Genomic DNA, 17,025 nt, shown 5'->3' on the forward strand with positions numbered 1-17,025 from the left:
GGTAAGGCATTGTCCCTGCCAGGCATCTTGTAGAGGAAGGTGTCACGTGTATACATACCAAAAATCACTCACGAAAATTGAAAATTGTGCAAATTAGGGACCTTGCAATTGATTCGTGTTAATTTACGTCTCCGGGAAATGAGTGCACATCATGTGAGGACGTGAATTCACGTCTCTGGGACGAGGCGGGTTAATTATCAAATTCTGGCACCTCGAATCCAATTGTTAGCATGTAGCACTGTAGATCCTCTCCATAGACTGAAATATTTTATCTGCTCTGCTTTTTCACTTCAGTCAGTCAGTGCCTTTTTTTTTTTTTTTTTTTTTTTTTTTTTTTTAAATAGTAAAGTCCTCTGATACTGCATGGATGTATCATATTCTTTGTTGTCTTTGTTCCCCTGGACTGCTTGGTTACATAGGTGTTTTTCTTTAAAATTTTCTTTTCCTCCAAACATTTCATGTGGTGTTGTGGAGTCCACCTTTCCTGTGCCTTTCCCCAACATGAAAATGTCCCCCAAGGCTGCATCCTTAGTACAATTCTGTTTCTTATAGCTAGAAATGACTGTCTCTTCTCTACCCCCTTCAGTTTCAGCCTCTCAGTGTTGTTGATTTTGCTATTTATTCTGCAGATTCAGACCTGCTTCCTCTCCATTTCCTACTCCAGTCCACCATTGATGTCCCCTCAGTGTGGGCTACTACTCATGGTTTTCATTTTTTTACCTTTTAAGTCCTGTGCAGTAATGTTGACCTGTTCATGAACCATACTGCAGCCATTTCTTTACCTGTATAACACTTCTCTTCCCTGTTGCTCCTCTTCCACTTTTCTTGGCCTCATCATTGACTCCTGATTAAATTGGAATGCACATGTTTCTTCCTGTAAGTCTTCTACTCTTCACCATCTTTACTTGCTGCAAATTCAGTCTAATTTTTCATGGGGTGCTAACTGTGTCACACTTCTTTGTCTTCACTCAGTCCTTATTCTTACGTAGCTTGATTTTGGCTGCCAAGACAGTTTTTCTGCCTCCACCTGCTCTTGTCACTCGATCTCCCATCTCCTTCTTCCGTTCCCCCTTTGAATCCCCATCCTTCTTCTGTTTATTGATTTCACGTTTCCTCCTGCTCTTCCTTGAAGTCCAGTGTCCCTTCTGCCTTGGTTCCTGCCTTCTGCTATGGTCTGCCTTTCTTTTCTCCCCTCTTCTAAGTCTCTTCTTCCCCCAGGTACTCTTCACTCCCTTTTTCTTGAACATTATATCCTGAGTGCACATTTATTCGCATCTTAGCCCTTTGGGGCTAAGATGCGAATAAATGTGTTTGAATGGATGAGTAAATGGAGAGTGAGTCGTCCTGTCTCGGCTACCTCCCTTTCCTTGGGGGAAGCAGCCTAGGTATATAGATAGATAGATAGACTTTTCTGCCATGCATAATTCTATTGATGGCTCCAAATTTTGCCATGGTGTTTGGTTTGCTGTTGTGTTCCTTGAGTCCTCCTTCCAAAGACACTCCTCCATCTGTTGCGAGGATTCTCATTGCAAAGCTGTGTGCTATTCATTTTGCTTTGAAGTCTGTTGCTAGATTCTCTTCCTCCAACTTTCTTTTCCTCTCTGATTCTCTCAGTGGACTCTCTGTCTGTACACACTCTGTCTTCCTGTAATCCTCTGATCACCCAAATTCAGGAGTTGCTGTTCTTTATGCCTGTTTGGAAAAAGTCATTTCTCTTCTGCTGGGTCCCTAGCCATATAGGAAGTTTTGGTAATGAACATGCTGACTCACTGGCATGTTCTGCTACTCTCCTGTAGGTCCTCTATGCACCCCATTGCTTCTCTTGATTGTTTTCCACTTCTGACCAGTCTCATCCATGAACGCTGACAATCCATATGGGACCTGCAGGTTAAAAACAAACTTTATGATATTAAACCCTCATTTCTTCCCTGGAACACATCAGCCCAACCCAGTCATTGATGGGAGACTATCGTTGCTCATCTTCGTTTGGGTCATACCCCACTCATGGTCATTTAATGAGCCATGACCAGCAGCCACTCTGTTCATACTTTCACAGCCCGATGACGATCCGTCATCTTTTTCATGATTGCTTGTCTCTCAGCATTTGCCTTCCTTTCGTCACTGTGTTGGCGTCCACTGCTTACTGATTTCCAAGATATTGTAACTCCATCTTGGTTTTAATTTCCAATACTCTCACTTTGCTTACTCCTCTGCATGTCATACATTTAATTACTTCCCCTACTCTCTTCTACCTTAGTGTCTTAAAGCCATATTATGGCTTGGTGCTAGTTCTTCATGATACCCTCTGTCTGTCCTTCTGTCCTTCCTTCCATCCTTCCTTCCTTCCCCCCATCCTTCCTTCCCTCCATCCTTATCACGCAATTCTGCTATTACATGCCATGTCTGGTACCAATTATATGCGATAACCAAGAGATCACTGTACAATCGCTCCGGTACGGCCTGTGGACCCTCCAAAGAAACGACGTCTGTGGCATTTTGGAGCTGCGGATTGGGAGGCCCTCAGGCAGTACTTCTTTGATTTTCCGTGGAATGATTATTGCTTCCATGGCCGGGAGCCATCTGGGTGTGCCTTGCGCATTACGGAGGTTATTCTCTCGGGCATGGAAGCATACATTCCTTTCTCATATCCTCTGTCTTATGCAAGAAAGCCTTGGTTTAATCACGCTTGCTCTAATGCTGTCCGCAACAAGGAGAGGGCCTACAAAAGGTACCAGAGCCAACCCACCCCTGAATCACATCTTTTATATGTTTCTGCCTGGAATCGTGCTAAGTCTGTTCTTTGCTCTGCTAAAAATAATTTCATCCGTACTAAATGTTCTCAACTCTCCAACTCGAATTCTTCCCGCTCCTTCTGGCACCTTGCCAAAAACCTTTCTAACAACTTTACCTCATCATCCTTCCCTCCTCTTTTCTACTCTGATGGCTCTGTAGCTATTTCTTCTACTGATAAAGCAGATCTCTTCGCACAGACTTTCTCCTCCAATTCCACCTTAGACGATTCTGGTGCTGTTCCTCCATCACTTCCCCCCTCTGACTTCCTCATGGCTGACATTAAAATTTCTTCAGCTGATGTATTTTCTGCCATTACTGGCCTCAATACTAATAAGGCATATGGGCCTGATGGAGTCCCTCCTGTTGTTCTCAAGAACTGTGCTTCTGTGCTTACACTTTGCCTAGGCAAACTCTTTCGCCTTTGTCTATCAACTCATGCCTTTCCTTCTTTGCTGGAAGTTTGCTCTCATTCAGCCAGTCCCAAAGAAGGGTGACCATTCCCAACCTTCTAACTATCGTCCAATTGCTTTAACATCCTGTATCTCAAAAGCTTTCGAGTCAATTCTTAATAGAAAAATTTTAAAGCACCTTTCCTATCACAACCTTCTTTGTGATCGTCAGTATGGGTTCCATCAGGGTTGCTCCACTGGCGATCTTCTCACCTACCTTTCAGACTCCTGGTCGTCCTCCTTTCGGGACTTCGGTGAAAGCTTTGCCATTGCACTTGACATCTCAAAGGCTTTTGATCATGTCTAGCATAAATCTTTAATTTCCAAACTGCCTTCTTGCGGTTTCTATCCATCTATCTGTACCTTCATCTCTAGCTTCCTTTCTGGTTGTTCTATAGCCACTGTTGTAGATGGCCATCGTTCCTTTCCTAGATCTATCAGCAGTGGTGTCCCTCAGGGCTCTGTCCTGTCACCAACTCTCTTCCTTTTATTCATCAATGACCTTCTAAGCTGTACATCTAACCCTATCCACTCATATGCTGATGACTCCACCCTTCACCTATCCATTCGGTTCCTGCAACGTCCATCTCTGCAGTTACTTCAACAAACAAGGGACGAGGTTATGGCACACCTGGTGTCTGACTTGGCTCGTATATCTGACTGGGTGAGAAATATCTGGTTGTTTTTAATGCTTCAAAGACTCAGGTATACCCACTAATGTTTAATAATATTCAGCTTAATCCTGCATCATCCTTGAACATGCTTGGGGTTTCATTTACTCGGGACTTATCTTGGAAAGATCATATTACATCTCTTGTAAAATCTACTTCCAAGAGATTAGGTGTGCTAAGCCGACTCCGTTCCTTCTTTATCCCTGAACAATTGTTGACTCTATACAGGGGTTTTATCTGCCCCTGTGTGGAGTACAACTCTCATGTGTGGGGAGGCTCCCCACATACAGCTCTTCTCAATAGGGTGGAGTCAAAGGCTTTTCGTCTCATTAACTCTCCTCCTCTTACTGACTTCCTTCAACCTCTGTCTCTTCGTCGCACTGTTGCATCTTTATCTCTTTTCTATTACTACTTCAATGGTCACTGCTCCTCTGAACTGTCTGCATGCATTCCTCCTCCTCTACGACGGGCGCGTAGCACCCGTCTAGCAGCAAACTCTCATCCCTTTTCTGTCCAACTCTCTAATGCAAGAGTTAACCGTTACTCTCAGTCTTTCATTTATGCAACAGGTCAACTCTGGAACTGTCTCCCTCTGTCTGTATTTCCTGCTTCATATGATCTCCAGTCTTTCAAATGCAGTGTGTCCAGGCATCTCGAAATGATCGGATCTTGAATTTGGCTCTCTCTTGTATATTGTCTTTCTCTTGGAAGGAACAATAATTGCGGGCTCATGGCCTTTGGTTCCTTCTTCCTCGCATAAAAAAAAATATATATATATTATACAGTAAGAATGAATAAATGTGAAAGTTTTTAGGTAAGATTATTAATTTGTACAGTGTACATAATTTCAGTCCTTGAATATTATGGCATCCCAAAGCATAAGTTGTTGTCATCAGATGATAAGATGCAGACCCTCTTTTTTTTTTTTTTTTTCCCTTTAATGTGTGTAAGTACCTGTACTCAAAAAAGAGGAAATGTATCTAATACAAGAGAAAAAGTTGAAAAATGGTATGAAAATTTAAAACTAAGGAGACAGTTTCAAAAAAGCACATAAAAGAAGAAGAGAAATACTGCAAGCTGTGTAACGAATTTTAGGAGGAGATATAAGAAAAAATGTGAATATGGAGACAGAACAAGTCATATTGAGACTCAGCCACTTGCTACATAGTTGTATGATTTAAGACAAAAGTGGTGCCCCTCCCTGTAAAACAACTAACTCAGAGGACAAACGGACACCTGTTATGGGATTAAGTTATCTGACAGCAGCTACATAGATAGACTGATAGATTTTGCTTTCTTTTCAGGTATACCCAGCATTCATTTAAGATCTTCGATGAGATTGAGTACAGTATGTGATAAAAATTGAGACTATAACTAGAATGGCCAAGATGTTAGTTCCACTTTCCTCCATTGAGGATCTTAACAAGCAGTGGCTGGAAGAAATGTTGAGCTGTAAACAAGGTTGCAGAGTGATGATCACAACATGGTCAGTCAAGGTCCCGGAAGATAAGGCTGGGTTTATGAGTGAGATTGGATTTGTTAAAGTGTCCTTTGTACCTAGTGACTATGTGAAAAGTACTGAATGTGCATCTGGAGGAAAGAATAAACATACAATTACAACAACAGAGAAAGAAGAGTGCCTGTCCTTGGTTGTGAAATTAATGCCAAAGGAGCCCAGCATGATGGAACTGGTGAAGGAAAATGATGCGGGAAGACGTGAGGTGGAATTCTACAAGTACGCTAGTTCAGAGGAGTTTAGGATCTTCTGCCTGAAAAGTGGTATTCCTCACCCAGTGCCAGAGGTGTACTGGGCTGGACTGAGGGATGATGCCATTACAATCATCCTACCTGATCTTACTGCTGATGGTTTTAGTATGGTGACCCCAATTGAAGGAAACAGTATTGAGCAAATTATGTGTGTCCTGAGATTTATTGCTGTGATTCACGTGGCTGGTATTGCTCACATTAGTCAGCATGGGCGACACGCAGCTGATATTCCATTTGACTATATTTCTGTATTTATAGATTTTATTAAAAGTGGACTTGACATTCAGATAAAGATGTTTGAAGGAACCTACACAGCAGCAACACTGAGTACCCTGTTGCTTCATGTGAGAGACCTGGCAGGTGTGGCTGCCAGGTACCCCTTACTGGATACCCTTATACATGGAGACCTGTGGACTGGAAATGTCATGTTCTCTAAGGGTAGCACTTATGCATCCATCATTGACTGGCAGTTTTCAAGGATTGGGAATCCTGTTTGTGACATCGTAACACTATTATTTTTGAGTGCTGAATCCACTGCATACCAGCAACACCTTCCCAGACTTCTGGATTGTTACTGGCAGAGTTTTGATGAAGCAGTTAAAAAAAATAAGGTTCCAGTCAGCATATCCTTGGAACAGCTTAGCAAGAATGTAGATGAGATGTTGATCTATGGCTACATGTTCACAACGCTTTCATTGAATGACATGATAAATAATAAGATCAGTGAGGCCCGTGTGAAAGAAATGGTAATATTCATGGAAAGGAAGGGCTATTTTGCAAAGTTTTTATCTGGTAAATAGATACAGATGTAACTTGGAATACATTGGAGTTACTGGCAGATGCTATAAATAGCATACTTTGGTCTGAAGGTCTGTAGGTAAGCATCAGCAGATACTTTCTTAATAATAGAAAAATGAATGCCAGAAATAGGACAGCTGGAGGAACTAATTATAATAAAGAACTTAAATTCGACTTGGTGAGCTGTATCCATGTACAGTATCATACTAAGGGATAGGATATGGAACTTCATCTAGACATAAGTGAATGAACATTTTTATTTTAGTACAGTATTCTTTTTTACATGGTATTTTGTATTAAGGTGATGAGTTGATGCCGCTTATACAGTACAGTGTATGGTTTTGTTGCCTTTTCCCTTAACCATTTTGGCTCGTAGCATCTTGTCTGAAAATCATTCCATTTTCAGGCTTACAGGTTTTATGATTGACAGTTTTTCATTGCTGTGCAAAAGGATGAGTTGTTAGTGCAAGACCACTTTTGTACGTTAGGATCTTTATGCAGTAATAGTTTAGTGCCAGACCACTTTTGTTTGTGAGGACAAACAATACTTGAGCACCAAACCACTTTTGTATTTGAGGACCTTTATGTGATAATTGAGTAGTCTAGTGTCAGACCACTTTTGTTTGTGAGGACATTGACAGAGTAATAATCGTACATATGGCTGGGGCATTGTGTGTAATTCGAGTGTCATTATTAACAAAGGCAAAGCAATAAAGTTCAAAATCAAAGCAGGATGAACAGTTCAAATCACTCCAATTGTTCGATTTTCTAATAAAAAATGGTTAATAAGCCTATTAAAAAATAATCTTGACATTATATACCCTACAAGGGTTGTAGTAAGAATAAGAACCATTATTGCATGATCATGAAAGAAAATTGTTCTATAGGAGAAGTTCTATCTTGCAATCCTATATACCCTTAGGTTGCCATTAGCTAATTCTAAAAGAGAATAACATTCTCATTCATAGGTCCTAAACCTAATGCATTAATCTGCCATTTTAGACATTAGAAACTTATTATTATTATTTTTTTTTTTTAATAATGTTTCTGTTAGCAGCTGATGAACTTTAGGTATAGTATTATACAGTATATGTAAATGAAGAATAAAGCCATTTTTTTTATAGTTTAATTTACATCAAGGTTTGTTTTTCAGGTTATACAGTGTGGTACCTTCTCTCTGAAGAATATTGAAGTAGTTCATGTAAAAATGAATGACAGACATATTCTACCACTTAGAACAGTGGGGGATTTAAATCAACAGTGGCTAGAAGAGGTTTTATGCTATGGACTAAATACTGATGTCAGCCTCAAATCTTGGGAGGTGAAGAAACCAGAAAAGAAAGTTGGCATTGCAAGTGAAATATGCTTTGTAAAAGTTTCATACATAATGCAAACAATGGAAAAAGAAAGAGAGGAGTGGAAGAGGTCATTGGTAGTGAAAATGTACCCAGAAAACAAAGAAAAAATGAGATCAATGCAAGCTGAGAGATTTGGAGAGAGGGAGGTCCAGTTTTACAAATATGCAGCTACAGAAGAATTTAAGAACTTCTGCCAAAAGAGTGGGATACCAAAACCAGCTCCTCAGGTTTATTGGGCAGGAATGGAAGGGGATGCTTTAACTGTTGTACTACCTGACTTACTAACTGATGGATATAAAATGGTTTTATCTCCTGAGGGAATAAAGCTGGATGAGGTTAAAATTGTTCTGAGATCAATAGCTACCATTCATGCTGCTGGATTTGCCAGGATTGAAAAGTATGGAAAATGTCCTTGTGATATTCCTTGGGATAATAATTTCCAAGGTAAACAAGTACAGAATGGGATAGACATGCTGATTCCATTATTTGATAACAAACCAATGGCAGATGTATTAAAAACTCTTAGACAACAAATACCATTGCTTCTACTTGTAGGTAAGAAAGATTCTTGCCTGAGGACATTGATTCATGGTGACTTGTGGGTAGGCAACATCATATTCTCAGCAGATGGCAAATTGGCTTCTATTATAGACTGGCAGTTCACTCACATTGGAAACCCAGTGTGTGATATCCTGACACTTCTTGTCTTGAGTGCAGATCCCTCAGTGTACAGCATTCATCTAAGTGAGGTGCTGGAGTGTTACTGGATGGCATTTGAAAATGGACTTACACAAAATGGAGTTGGATCAAACTTAAATGTCTCTCTCCAAAGCTTGGCTATGAATGTGGATGATATGTGGCTTTATGGGTTTATGTTTTTCTGTGCTGCCTACTCTCACCTGACATCTTTTAACATAATGAGTCAAAGAAGAGGCAAGGCTGTTATCTCCTTCTTAGAGGAACGTGGAGTGTTTGATAAATTCTTAGAATGTAAGAAGTAACTGTACTTTGCAGTAATTGCTAGATGTGAAACCAGATTACTCATGTAGTTGATTATTAGCACAGAGCAATGTATTATCCTGAAATACAATATTCAGTAATAAAAAAATGATAAGTAATGCATTGTACCTTATAGTACAGTAGTCTAAAATATGGAGAAAGTGTGCAGGCCATCATGAATTCCATCATTAGCCATATCACCTTGGAAGGAATTTCTTAACTGAATAAATTGGTTGGCATTAGCCATAATAGATTACAGATACAATCCTGTCAGTAATAATACAGGACAGTAATCACTGTTCCCTTCCCTCGGCATTATCAAGTAACCATGGGGAGGGAGGGAGATAGGGGAGCAGGTAATGAGAGGGTTGGGGGAGAGGGGAGACAGGGGTGTGTGGAGGGAAAGAATGGTAGGGAAGGGTAGTATGGAAGAAAGTAGATAGGGTCAAGGATGGTGTATGGAATATGATACTGAATATAAAGTGGGGATCTTTATGAGCGAGCAAACAATGTTTACTCTTAGTTAAGTTTGGAAATGAACAGCCCAACTTGACCTGGCCCAACTGTCTTGCTAAGCAGAAGATAGGAACTTTACTCCTATGTGAAGTAGAGTTGAAATTCTTTCTCCATGTGATACATTCCTTCAGTAAATTTTGTTACCAATAAAAGCTCACCCTTAAAGGCATAGGAACCCTTTGGAATCTTGAGTTTTCCAAGGGAGTGTTTGGCTCTAATTGGTGAATGCCTTTATTACAAAACCAGATTTTAAGGTTTTCTGTCATAAAACTGCATTTTTTGGCATCAGTTCTAGCAATCAAACATCAGAGATTCTGGCTATAATTTTACATTAACATTTTTTCTGTTTTGATGGTGAAATCATCAAGGGAACACACCTCGTTACTGGCTTTAATCGTCTCATCAGTAACCAGGTCTTTATAAATCAGAGGGAAATTGTGAAAATGTGGCGTTCGCTCACTCGTCACTAGCTCACAAAGTGCACTTTACTGGTAACTGTGTGTTCAACCTTCCCTCATTCAGAATGAGGAGCATGACTGAGAATTTGATTGGTAATATCCTATCAGATAAGCTACAGTATATCAGTTGAGAGCATGGAGTGAATCACTTGGGAAGCATGTTACAAGGAGGGGACGAGACATAGTTGTCCTTTTATTTGAAGAATGAACGATTAATGCACTGCAGCATCTAAGGCTTTCATTTTTGACACTCTAGGGATGTGGTGACTTTTGATAGTTTCTCTCATAATGGAAAATTTCATTCTGTGTACAGTATATTGTGCTTAGATATCATAGAGCATCAGCAGCCTCTTGCCAAAGTCTTTATTAGTTTGTGTTCTTGGATTTTCCCCATCATACATTTCCAGCTTCTGTTGGAGATTTGGCTGTTGCCATGTTAATATGGAAGTAACCAGGCATAACAATATACAGTAGGTAAACAATGGCAGTTGCATGAGTGACTGAGAAGGGAGGGGTGTCTCTGCTGGTGGCACGGTTAAAGGTAGAAACTAGGTATGGATAGTGTGAATCACATGCATGTTGATTCTTTTCCATCATTTTATCAACTTTTCAATTATTTTTTCCCAGCCGGATTGATGCTGGAGTAATGAGAGTTCCAGAGACTGGGTTAGCGGTTAAATGAGTGTACTGTACACTAAAAATTACGGAGCACTGCACAACACATACCACACTAAGACACAGGCACAACATTAGTTGTGTGGTGAACCTTTTGAATGACCCCATAGGAGCAGTGCTTATCTTCAATCGACAGATCTGCAGTGCTAGGCCTGACTGGGGTCGAGAAACAACAGTGCTGAACAAATGTACTGTAAATGTGTAAAAACTATAAGATTGCCATGGAGGTGGCCTCAAAATGCTTCTGAAGTTTATTGTAATTCAGATTAATTAACCTTATGATAAATCTTCAAACCTATTGTGGATGACCTCAAAATGTCATTAAAATTGCTTGTATTTCAAAAATTTTCCAGAGAACCTTAGAGTATCTTGTATTCTAGTGGTTAGAACACACCAATTTGAGTGACTGCTTTCCCTAGATTGATGCTCAGGAGGTAACTGGAGGCTTTTCAGTCATGTAATGCCACAAAAGGAAAAAGACTGGTCATATACCCATAAATATACTGGGTGATGGTAGCCAAGTCTTGGGCTCCTTCATCTCAGAAGGGGTAAAATGGGATTGATTATTACTGTTTCCCCTTTAATTTTATGTTGCCCCCCTCCCCTCCATCCCCTAGCTGAATCGTCTCCCATCCCCACCCATCTTGACCCCATAATTGTACCTGTAAACTGCTTTGTGGTCCCCATCCCAGAAGATAGATCTCTGGATCCTCCCAATTTCACCCATATCACAGGAAGGTTATATATATATATATATATACTGTATATATATCCATCCATCATCCAGTCCTACATTGCCCCATGAGGAGAGTAGGAGCCCGGGGCTAGGCAGTTGGTCCCGACAATTAAGATGAGAGTGATCAGCCTCACTCATCCCTGAGTGGCATTACATGAGCAACCAACCCCAACCACCTCTTGGATATAAACTTTCACTGGCTCAATCCAACTGGAGCACAATAATTACCCACTAAACCACCAGGTGCCAAAATTTGGTTATATGGTTACCACCCAGCATAGTAAATGGTTTCCTGGTGTACAGGAAAGGGCAGACACCCGAGAGCAGCACTACATCAAGTGAGTGGATATATATATATATATATATATATATATATATATATATATATATATATATATATATATATATAGTATATTTTTTCACTTCTATTATTTGTCATTGTACCAGAAGTTCTTAATATCATGCTGTACTTTAAGTCCCTCATTCACCCACTTGGTACAGTGCATAATGAGATATTATCTTTCTGCACTCATCACTTTACTCATATGTAAATTCACACTTGGACATTACTGCTTACAGATGTTTTCAGATCTGTTAACCTGTACTAATCTACAAATAAGTGTTGCACATTTAGCAAGGAGCATGGCATCATCTGCATGAATAAGCATCATAGATGTCCATTTTGCCAAACATTACCAATATCACTCCATTTTCTGTTGCTTATTAACTGTCTCATAATTCATTCCCAGTTGACATTTAGTTACGTTGGTGACATCACACACATTTTTTTTCTTTCATATATCGATATGGAGCCACTGGCTCAAATCTCCATCCTCTTTACATGTGCCTTGTTGCCATCGTTAAAGATATTAATTGTTTCGTAAAATACATGTCAGGACATTCATTTATAGTGTCTTTCAAAAGCCCTCCCTGCCTACATTTCCATAATAACTTTAAGATTAGCTTATGCTTTTTTTTTTCTTTTTTTCTTTTTTTTTAATACCTCTAAAGATCGCATTCTCCCACCTTGTCTGGCTCAAGAGCCGCATTTAGGGTCCGATTTTTTGGCTTTCACCAAGATAAATTTTGGTGTAACAGATTTCAAGAGCTTGATTTTACACACCAGGAAATGTATATTTCACTCTCATTTGTCTAATGGTTACTGCACTATTGGCCTTCAAAAAATGTCAGAAATAAAAATTGTTACCCCTTGTGTGCAGAGAGAGAAAAAAAAATTGCACCAAAATAAATTTTGGTCTCATAGATTTGAAATGTTTGATTTTACATACCACAAAATGTATATTTTGCTCTCGTATGTCTAGTGGTTACCGCACTGTCAACTGCTGGAAAAAAAAAAAAAAGCCACCCCTCACTATGAGTGGGAATGGGACGACATAAGGAGGAATAGGGAGGTGGACGGAGTGTAGGGGAGGGCATCAGGAAGGGGGGGAAAAAGGAGGGAATATGCCTGCCACACAAAGCTAATACAGTCTAGAGGGGGTATGAGGGATGATTTAGGTGGGAGGAGACATTAAGTTTCGAGCCCATTGGACTAGAGAGAGGTGGAGAAATGGTGGGGGGGGGGAGGACCCTCCGTCATTGCATCTAATCTAAGGGAACAAATCAGGCCAGACACCACCAGATAGTGTCCATTCCATTGGCTAGGCTCCATATATGTCATCAGAGAGGTGGGGATACCTTGCCAGATATTGGTAGCTTGTGTACAATCGATGATGATAGGACTGTATGTACCAAGGCCCAAACACATTTATAGATTATCATGGGACTTTAGGGGTTAAAGGCAATTTCTTAATCTGTTTCACTGCAAATAGCAGATTTAAGCATCTACTGTTAATGTAGAAACCACCTTGTTTACTACTGTATTACTGTACTGGGCTTGTTAATATTTGTTGAATCTTCTCAGTCATACTTTTAGCCTACAACACTCAGTGGTCATATTCATTATGAACATTTGTACTCTTTTTGGTTACTTATTGTTCTTTACAGAGATACCGTTACTACCCTTTTACGTCCCGCAAGTGTATATCAGCTTAAGTGGGATGTGTTGTATATTTTCCATTAAGTAGCTTGTTCTGTTTTCACTAAATTTTGTCACTTTACCACAATCTTCATTGCACTCGCCTACCTTGTCATGTTTTTTTTCTTCCATGGCCATCTTGAAGATCTGCAAAATTAAAAAACAGGTATTTGGTATCCAAAGATACATCATACATTAAGAAAATATAAGATATTTGTTGAATAAATTTCCCTTTGCTGGTACATCATATTTACTTTCATCCCATGTTTAACATTGCTTTTCAAAACATAAGTCATGGACGAAATATTGATATTTAAATACACATTCTCAGAGAGGAATGTTAAAAGTGAGAGGATGGATACAGAACATGTCGTGTTGTATCCCGTTTCTTGAGAGGCTAAAGAATATCCTAAGGTTAGATAAACCAGAGTGGAAATACTGGTAGTATATCACAGAAAGTGAGATTATCCTTTCCTTTCAGGTATACTCAGGTGTCAGTAAAGACTTCCCAAGCAGTTGAGTGCTAGACAGAAATTCATACACTAAGCTAGAATGGCTGAGGTGTTAGTTCCACTCTCTTCCATTGAGGATCTTAGCAAGCAGTGGCTGGAGGAGATGCTGAGCTATAAACGTGGTTACAGAGTGACAGTTACATCTTGGTCAGTCAAGATCCCTGAAAAGAAGGATGGGTTTCTGAGTGAGATTGGTTTTGTTAAAGTGTCATTCATGCCTGATGATTATGCAGGAAATACTAAATATAAAACAGGAGGAAGGAGTGAAGACACAAATACAGCTACTGAGAATGGTGAGTGTGTGCCCCTGGTTGTGAAATTATTCCCAAAGGAGCCCATGGTGTTGGAAATGATGAAAATTGGTGAACTTGGAAGACGTGAGGTGGAATTCTACAAATATGCTGGCCTGGAGGAATTTAGGACCTCCTGCTTTAGAAGTGGCCTGCCTCACCCAGTACCTGAGGTGTACTGGGCTGATCTGAAGGATGATGCATTTACCATTGTCCTTCATGACCTCACTTCTGATGGCTTTTGTATGATGACTCCAGTTGAGGGAAACAGTCTTGAGCAAATTATGTGCACACTGAGATCAATCGCTATTATTCATGTTGCCGGTATTGCATACGTTAAGCAGCATGGTCAGCATGCACTTGACATTCCATTTAACCATAGTTCTGTGGTAGATTATATTAAGGCTGGAATTGACATTGAGATAAAGATGTTCACAGGAACTCCCACAGCAGCAACCTTAAGTGCCCTGTTGCCTCATGCACTTGACCTGGTGGGTGTGGCTGGCAAGTACCATTTACTGGATACCCTTATCCATGGAGACCTGTGGACTGGAAATGTCATGTTCTCCAAAGATAACACTTCTGCATCCATCATTGACTGGCAGTTTGCAATGATTGGGAATCCTGTTTGTGACATCATAACACTGCTGTTTGCAAGTGCTGAAACTAGTGCATACCAGGAACACCTACCCAGCCTACTGGAGTGTTATTGGCAGAGTTTTGATGAAGCATTGAAGAAAAATAATATTCCAGTCAGCATATCCTTGGAACAGCTCAGCAAGAATGTAGATGATCTATGGATTTATGGTTACATGTTCATCACAGCATCATTGGACGACTTCCTAAACAACAACAAGATATCTGAAACCCGTGTGAAAAAAATAATAGCATTCATGGAAGAGAAGGGCCATTTTGCAAGATTTTTATCTAATAAATAAAGGGAAATCATAAGTGAGACAGGAGTAAATGGGTTATACTCAGATCATAATGCATATGCAAGATCAGTTTTGGCTTTAATATTACATATGTGTTAGCATGTAATAATCATTTTGTTATTCCTGATGTCATTAAATAATATAGGTACAGTACCTTACATTTTAACCCGTTAACTGCGCATGGCGTTTTTTTTTTAGGTCCTTGGTGCGCAGACATAGGGGTAAAAATGAAATTTCCCAGAGGCCAAATTTTGTCTTAGGAATTGAGAGAACACATGCCAAAGTATATAGTAACAAAATATTAGCTCAATATTTACCTTGGTAAAGCCATGGATGAACATCAAAGTGCCTGATTCCCTGTTGGAATGTATGGTTTTCGTCTTTTTCTATTTCGGTTTCAGTTTCGGTTTTGAAGGCTCAAATATGCTTTGCATGGGTCGGCCATGGTCACCATGGCATTATATTCGAACTTCATCTGCACAGCCAGGGCTGTATTGAGCAGTTGCACTCAGAACAGCCCAGGCTGTATAGAGCAGTTATCAGGTTAAAATCACAGAAGAATATTCACATGTGAGACAATTGAAGAATATTGTGATACTCACCTGCAAAAATTTTTATCTCAGTAGATATACAACACTATTTCCAGCTATCATCAAATGACAGAGAATGTGGGACAGCCATATCCAAGATGAACAAGTATGGGATGAGATGGATGTGCAAATTCCATAGTAAAGAAATCAGTAGCAGAAGTACAGTATTAAAAATTGTTGAATAATACCTGCCAGAGTTCCAGCATGTGGGCAAGGAAGACTCCTGCCTGAAGAAATTGGTCCATGGGTACTTGTGGCTAGGCAGCTTCATGTTCTTGGCAGATAGCAGATTGATCTCCAGTACAGACTGGCAATTCACTCAGTGGAAACTTAGTGTGTGAATCCTGACACTTCTTCTTGAGTGCAGATCCTACTGTGTACAGTAATCACATGAGTGAGGTGCAGTAGTGTTACTGGAAGTTGCATGAAAATGTACTAACAGAAGATGGAGCTGGATCAGATTTAAATCTCTCTCTCCAAGACATACCTAAGAATGAGGATGATGTGTGCCTATGGGTGTATATTTTTGTTTTACCTACTCACAGTGTCATTTAACATTCAGTAATGAGTCTGAGTAGTGGCAAGGCAGTTGTCTTTCTTGGAGAAGCATGGTATTATTCAGTTTTTGAAATCAGACCATTGTTATGTACAATTACAGATTATCAATCCTGGTACATTATCCAGAAGTAGGCAGCATATCCAGGGTGTGAAAAAAAAAAAAAAAAAAAGTTCTAATCTCTCCAGTTGGTAATAGTTGTTGATAATTGGCATTGCTGGTCATCCTATATCAGCCACACTTCAAGTTGTTATATAACACCTGAAAACATGATACCACATGCCTTTGCAACAAAACATTGACAAAGCTGAGGCTGTGTGATACTTCAACTGTAAGTTTTTCACAGCTAAGTTTGTGTCACCATCCTTACAGATGACCAAAATGAACATCAAATTATTTCTGGCTCCATCCTTATTTATTGATGTGCATCAGATCCAGCATTCATATCCAAGGTCATAACAAGGTATCAAAGTTGAGTTTACGGATATAACTTAGAGACCAAAAGATAGAACTCCCAGAGGGAGATACACTGTAACCAAAACCCCCCTAAATGCTTGTCAGTCTAATTCATAAGTGAAGCTTACATTTTTTTCACATGTAAGGAATCTTGTATGAAAAATCTCTCCCCTGACATACAGAGATACTGTTAGTGCGTCATTTTACCAGGAACTTTTGAAACATTTGCATGAGGCATTGAGAGACAAGTGACATGAAAAGTGAAAAGGCAGGTGACTATTGCCTGAGGACATCCCAGCCATGCATTGCTTTAACCAGCAAATTATGATCAAGAAAAAATTTCATTAGTACCATATCCGTCCCGTTCACCTGACTTAGCACAATGTGGCCTCTTGTTTTTCCCTGAACTGATGCTTGTAAGGAAAGAA

The 17,025-nt window shown here is 39.8% G+C and overlaps 2 protein-coding genes and 1 long non-coding RNA gene across 3 annotated transcripts in view; all 3 read left to right on the plus strand.

Annotated features, from left to right (window-relative positions):
* Positions 1-8,889, plus strand: part of LOC145394083 (uncharacterized) — a 35,695-nt gene extending 26,806 nt beyond the window's left edge. Inside the window, exon 3 of the long non-coding RNA XR_013896316.1 lies at positions 7,632-8,889. This is a non-coding gene — a long non-coding RNA (uncharacterized LOC145394083). The remainder of the gene's footprint in view (positions 1-7,631) is intronic.
* On the plus strand, positions 5,302-6,480 carry LOC145394117 (uncharacterized). The gene is made up of 2 exons (XM_080268096.1): positions 5,302-5,466; positions 5,515-6,480. Exons 1-2 carry the CDS (start codon positions 5,302-5,304, stop codon positions 6,478-6,480), a joined length of 1,131 nt encoding a protein of 376 aa, XP_080124222.1.
* A 4,921-nt stretch (positions 8,890-13,810) lies between the features above and the next one.
* Positions 13,811-14,998, plus strand: LOC145394007 (uncharacterized). The gene has a single exon (XM_080267977.1). The coding sequence runs from the start codon at positions 13,811-13,813 to the stop codon at positions 14,996-14,998; it is 1,188 nt and encodes a 395-aa protein (XP_080124103.1).
* The last annotated feature ends 2,027 nt before the right edge of the window (positions 14,999-17,025 follow it).

Source organism: Coenobita brevimanus, chromosome 26 (genome assembly GCF_032717465.1).
Source record: "Coenobita brevimanus isolate Jiangsu-jjx chromosome 26, ASM3271746v2, whole genome shotgun sequence".
NCBI classification, from domain to species: Eukaryota; Metazoa; Arthropoda; class Malacostraca; order Decapoda; family Coenobitidae; genus Coenobita; species Coenobita brevimanus.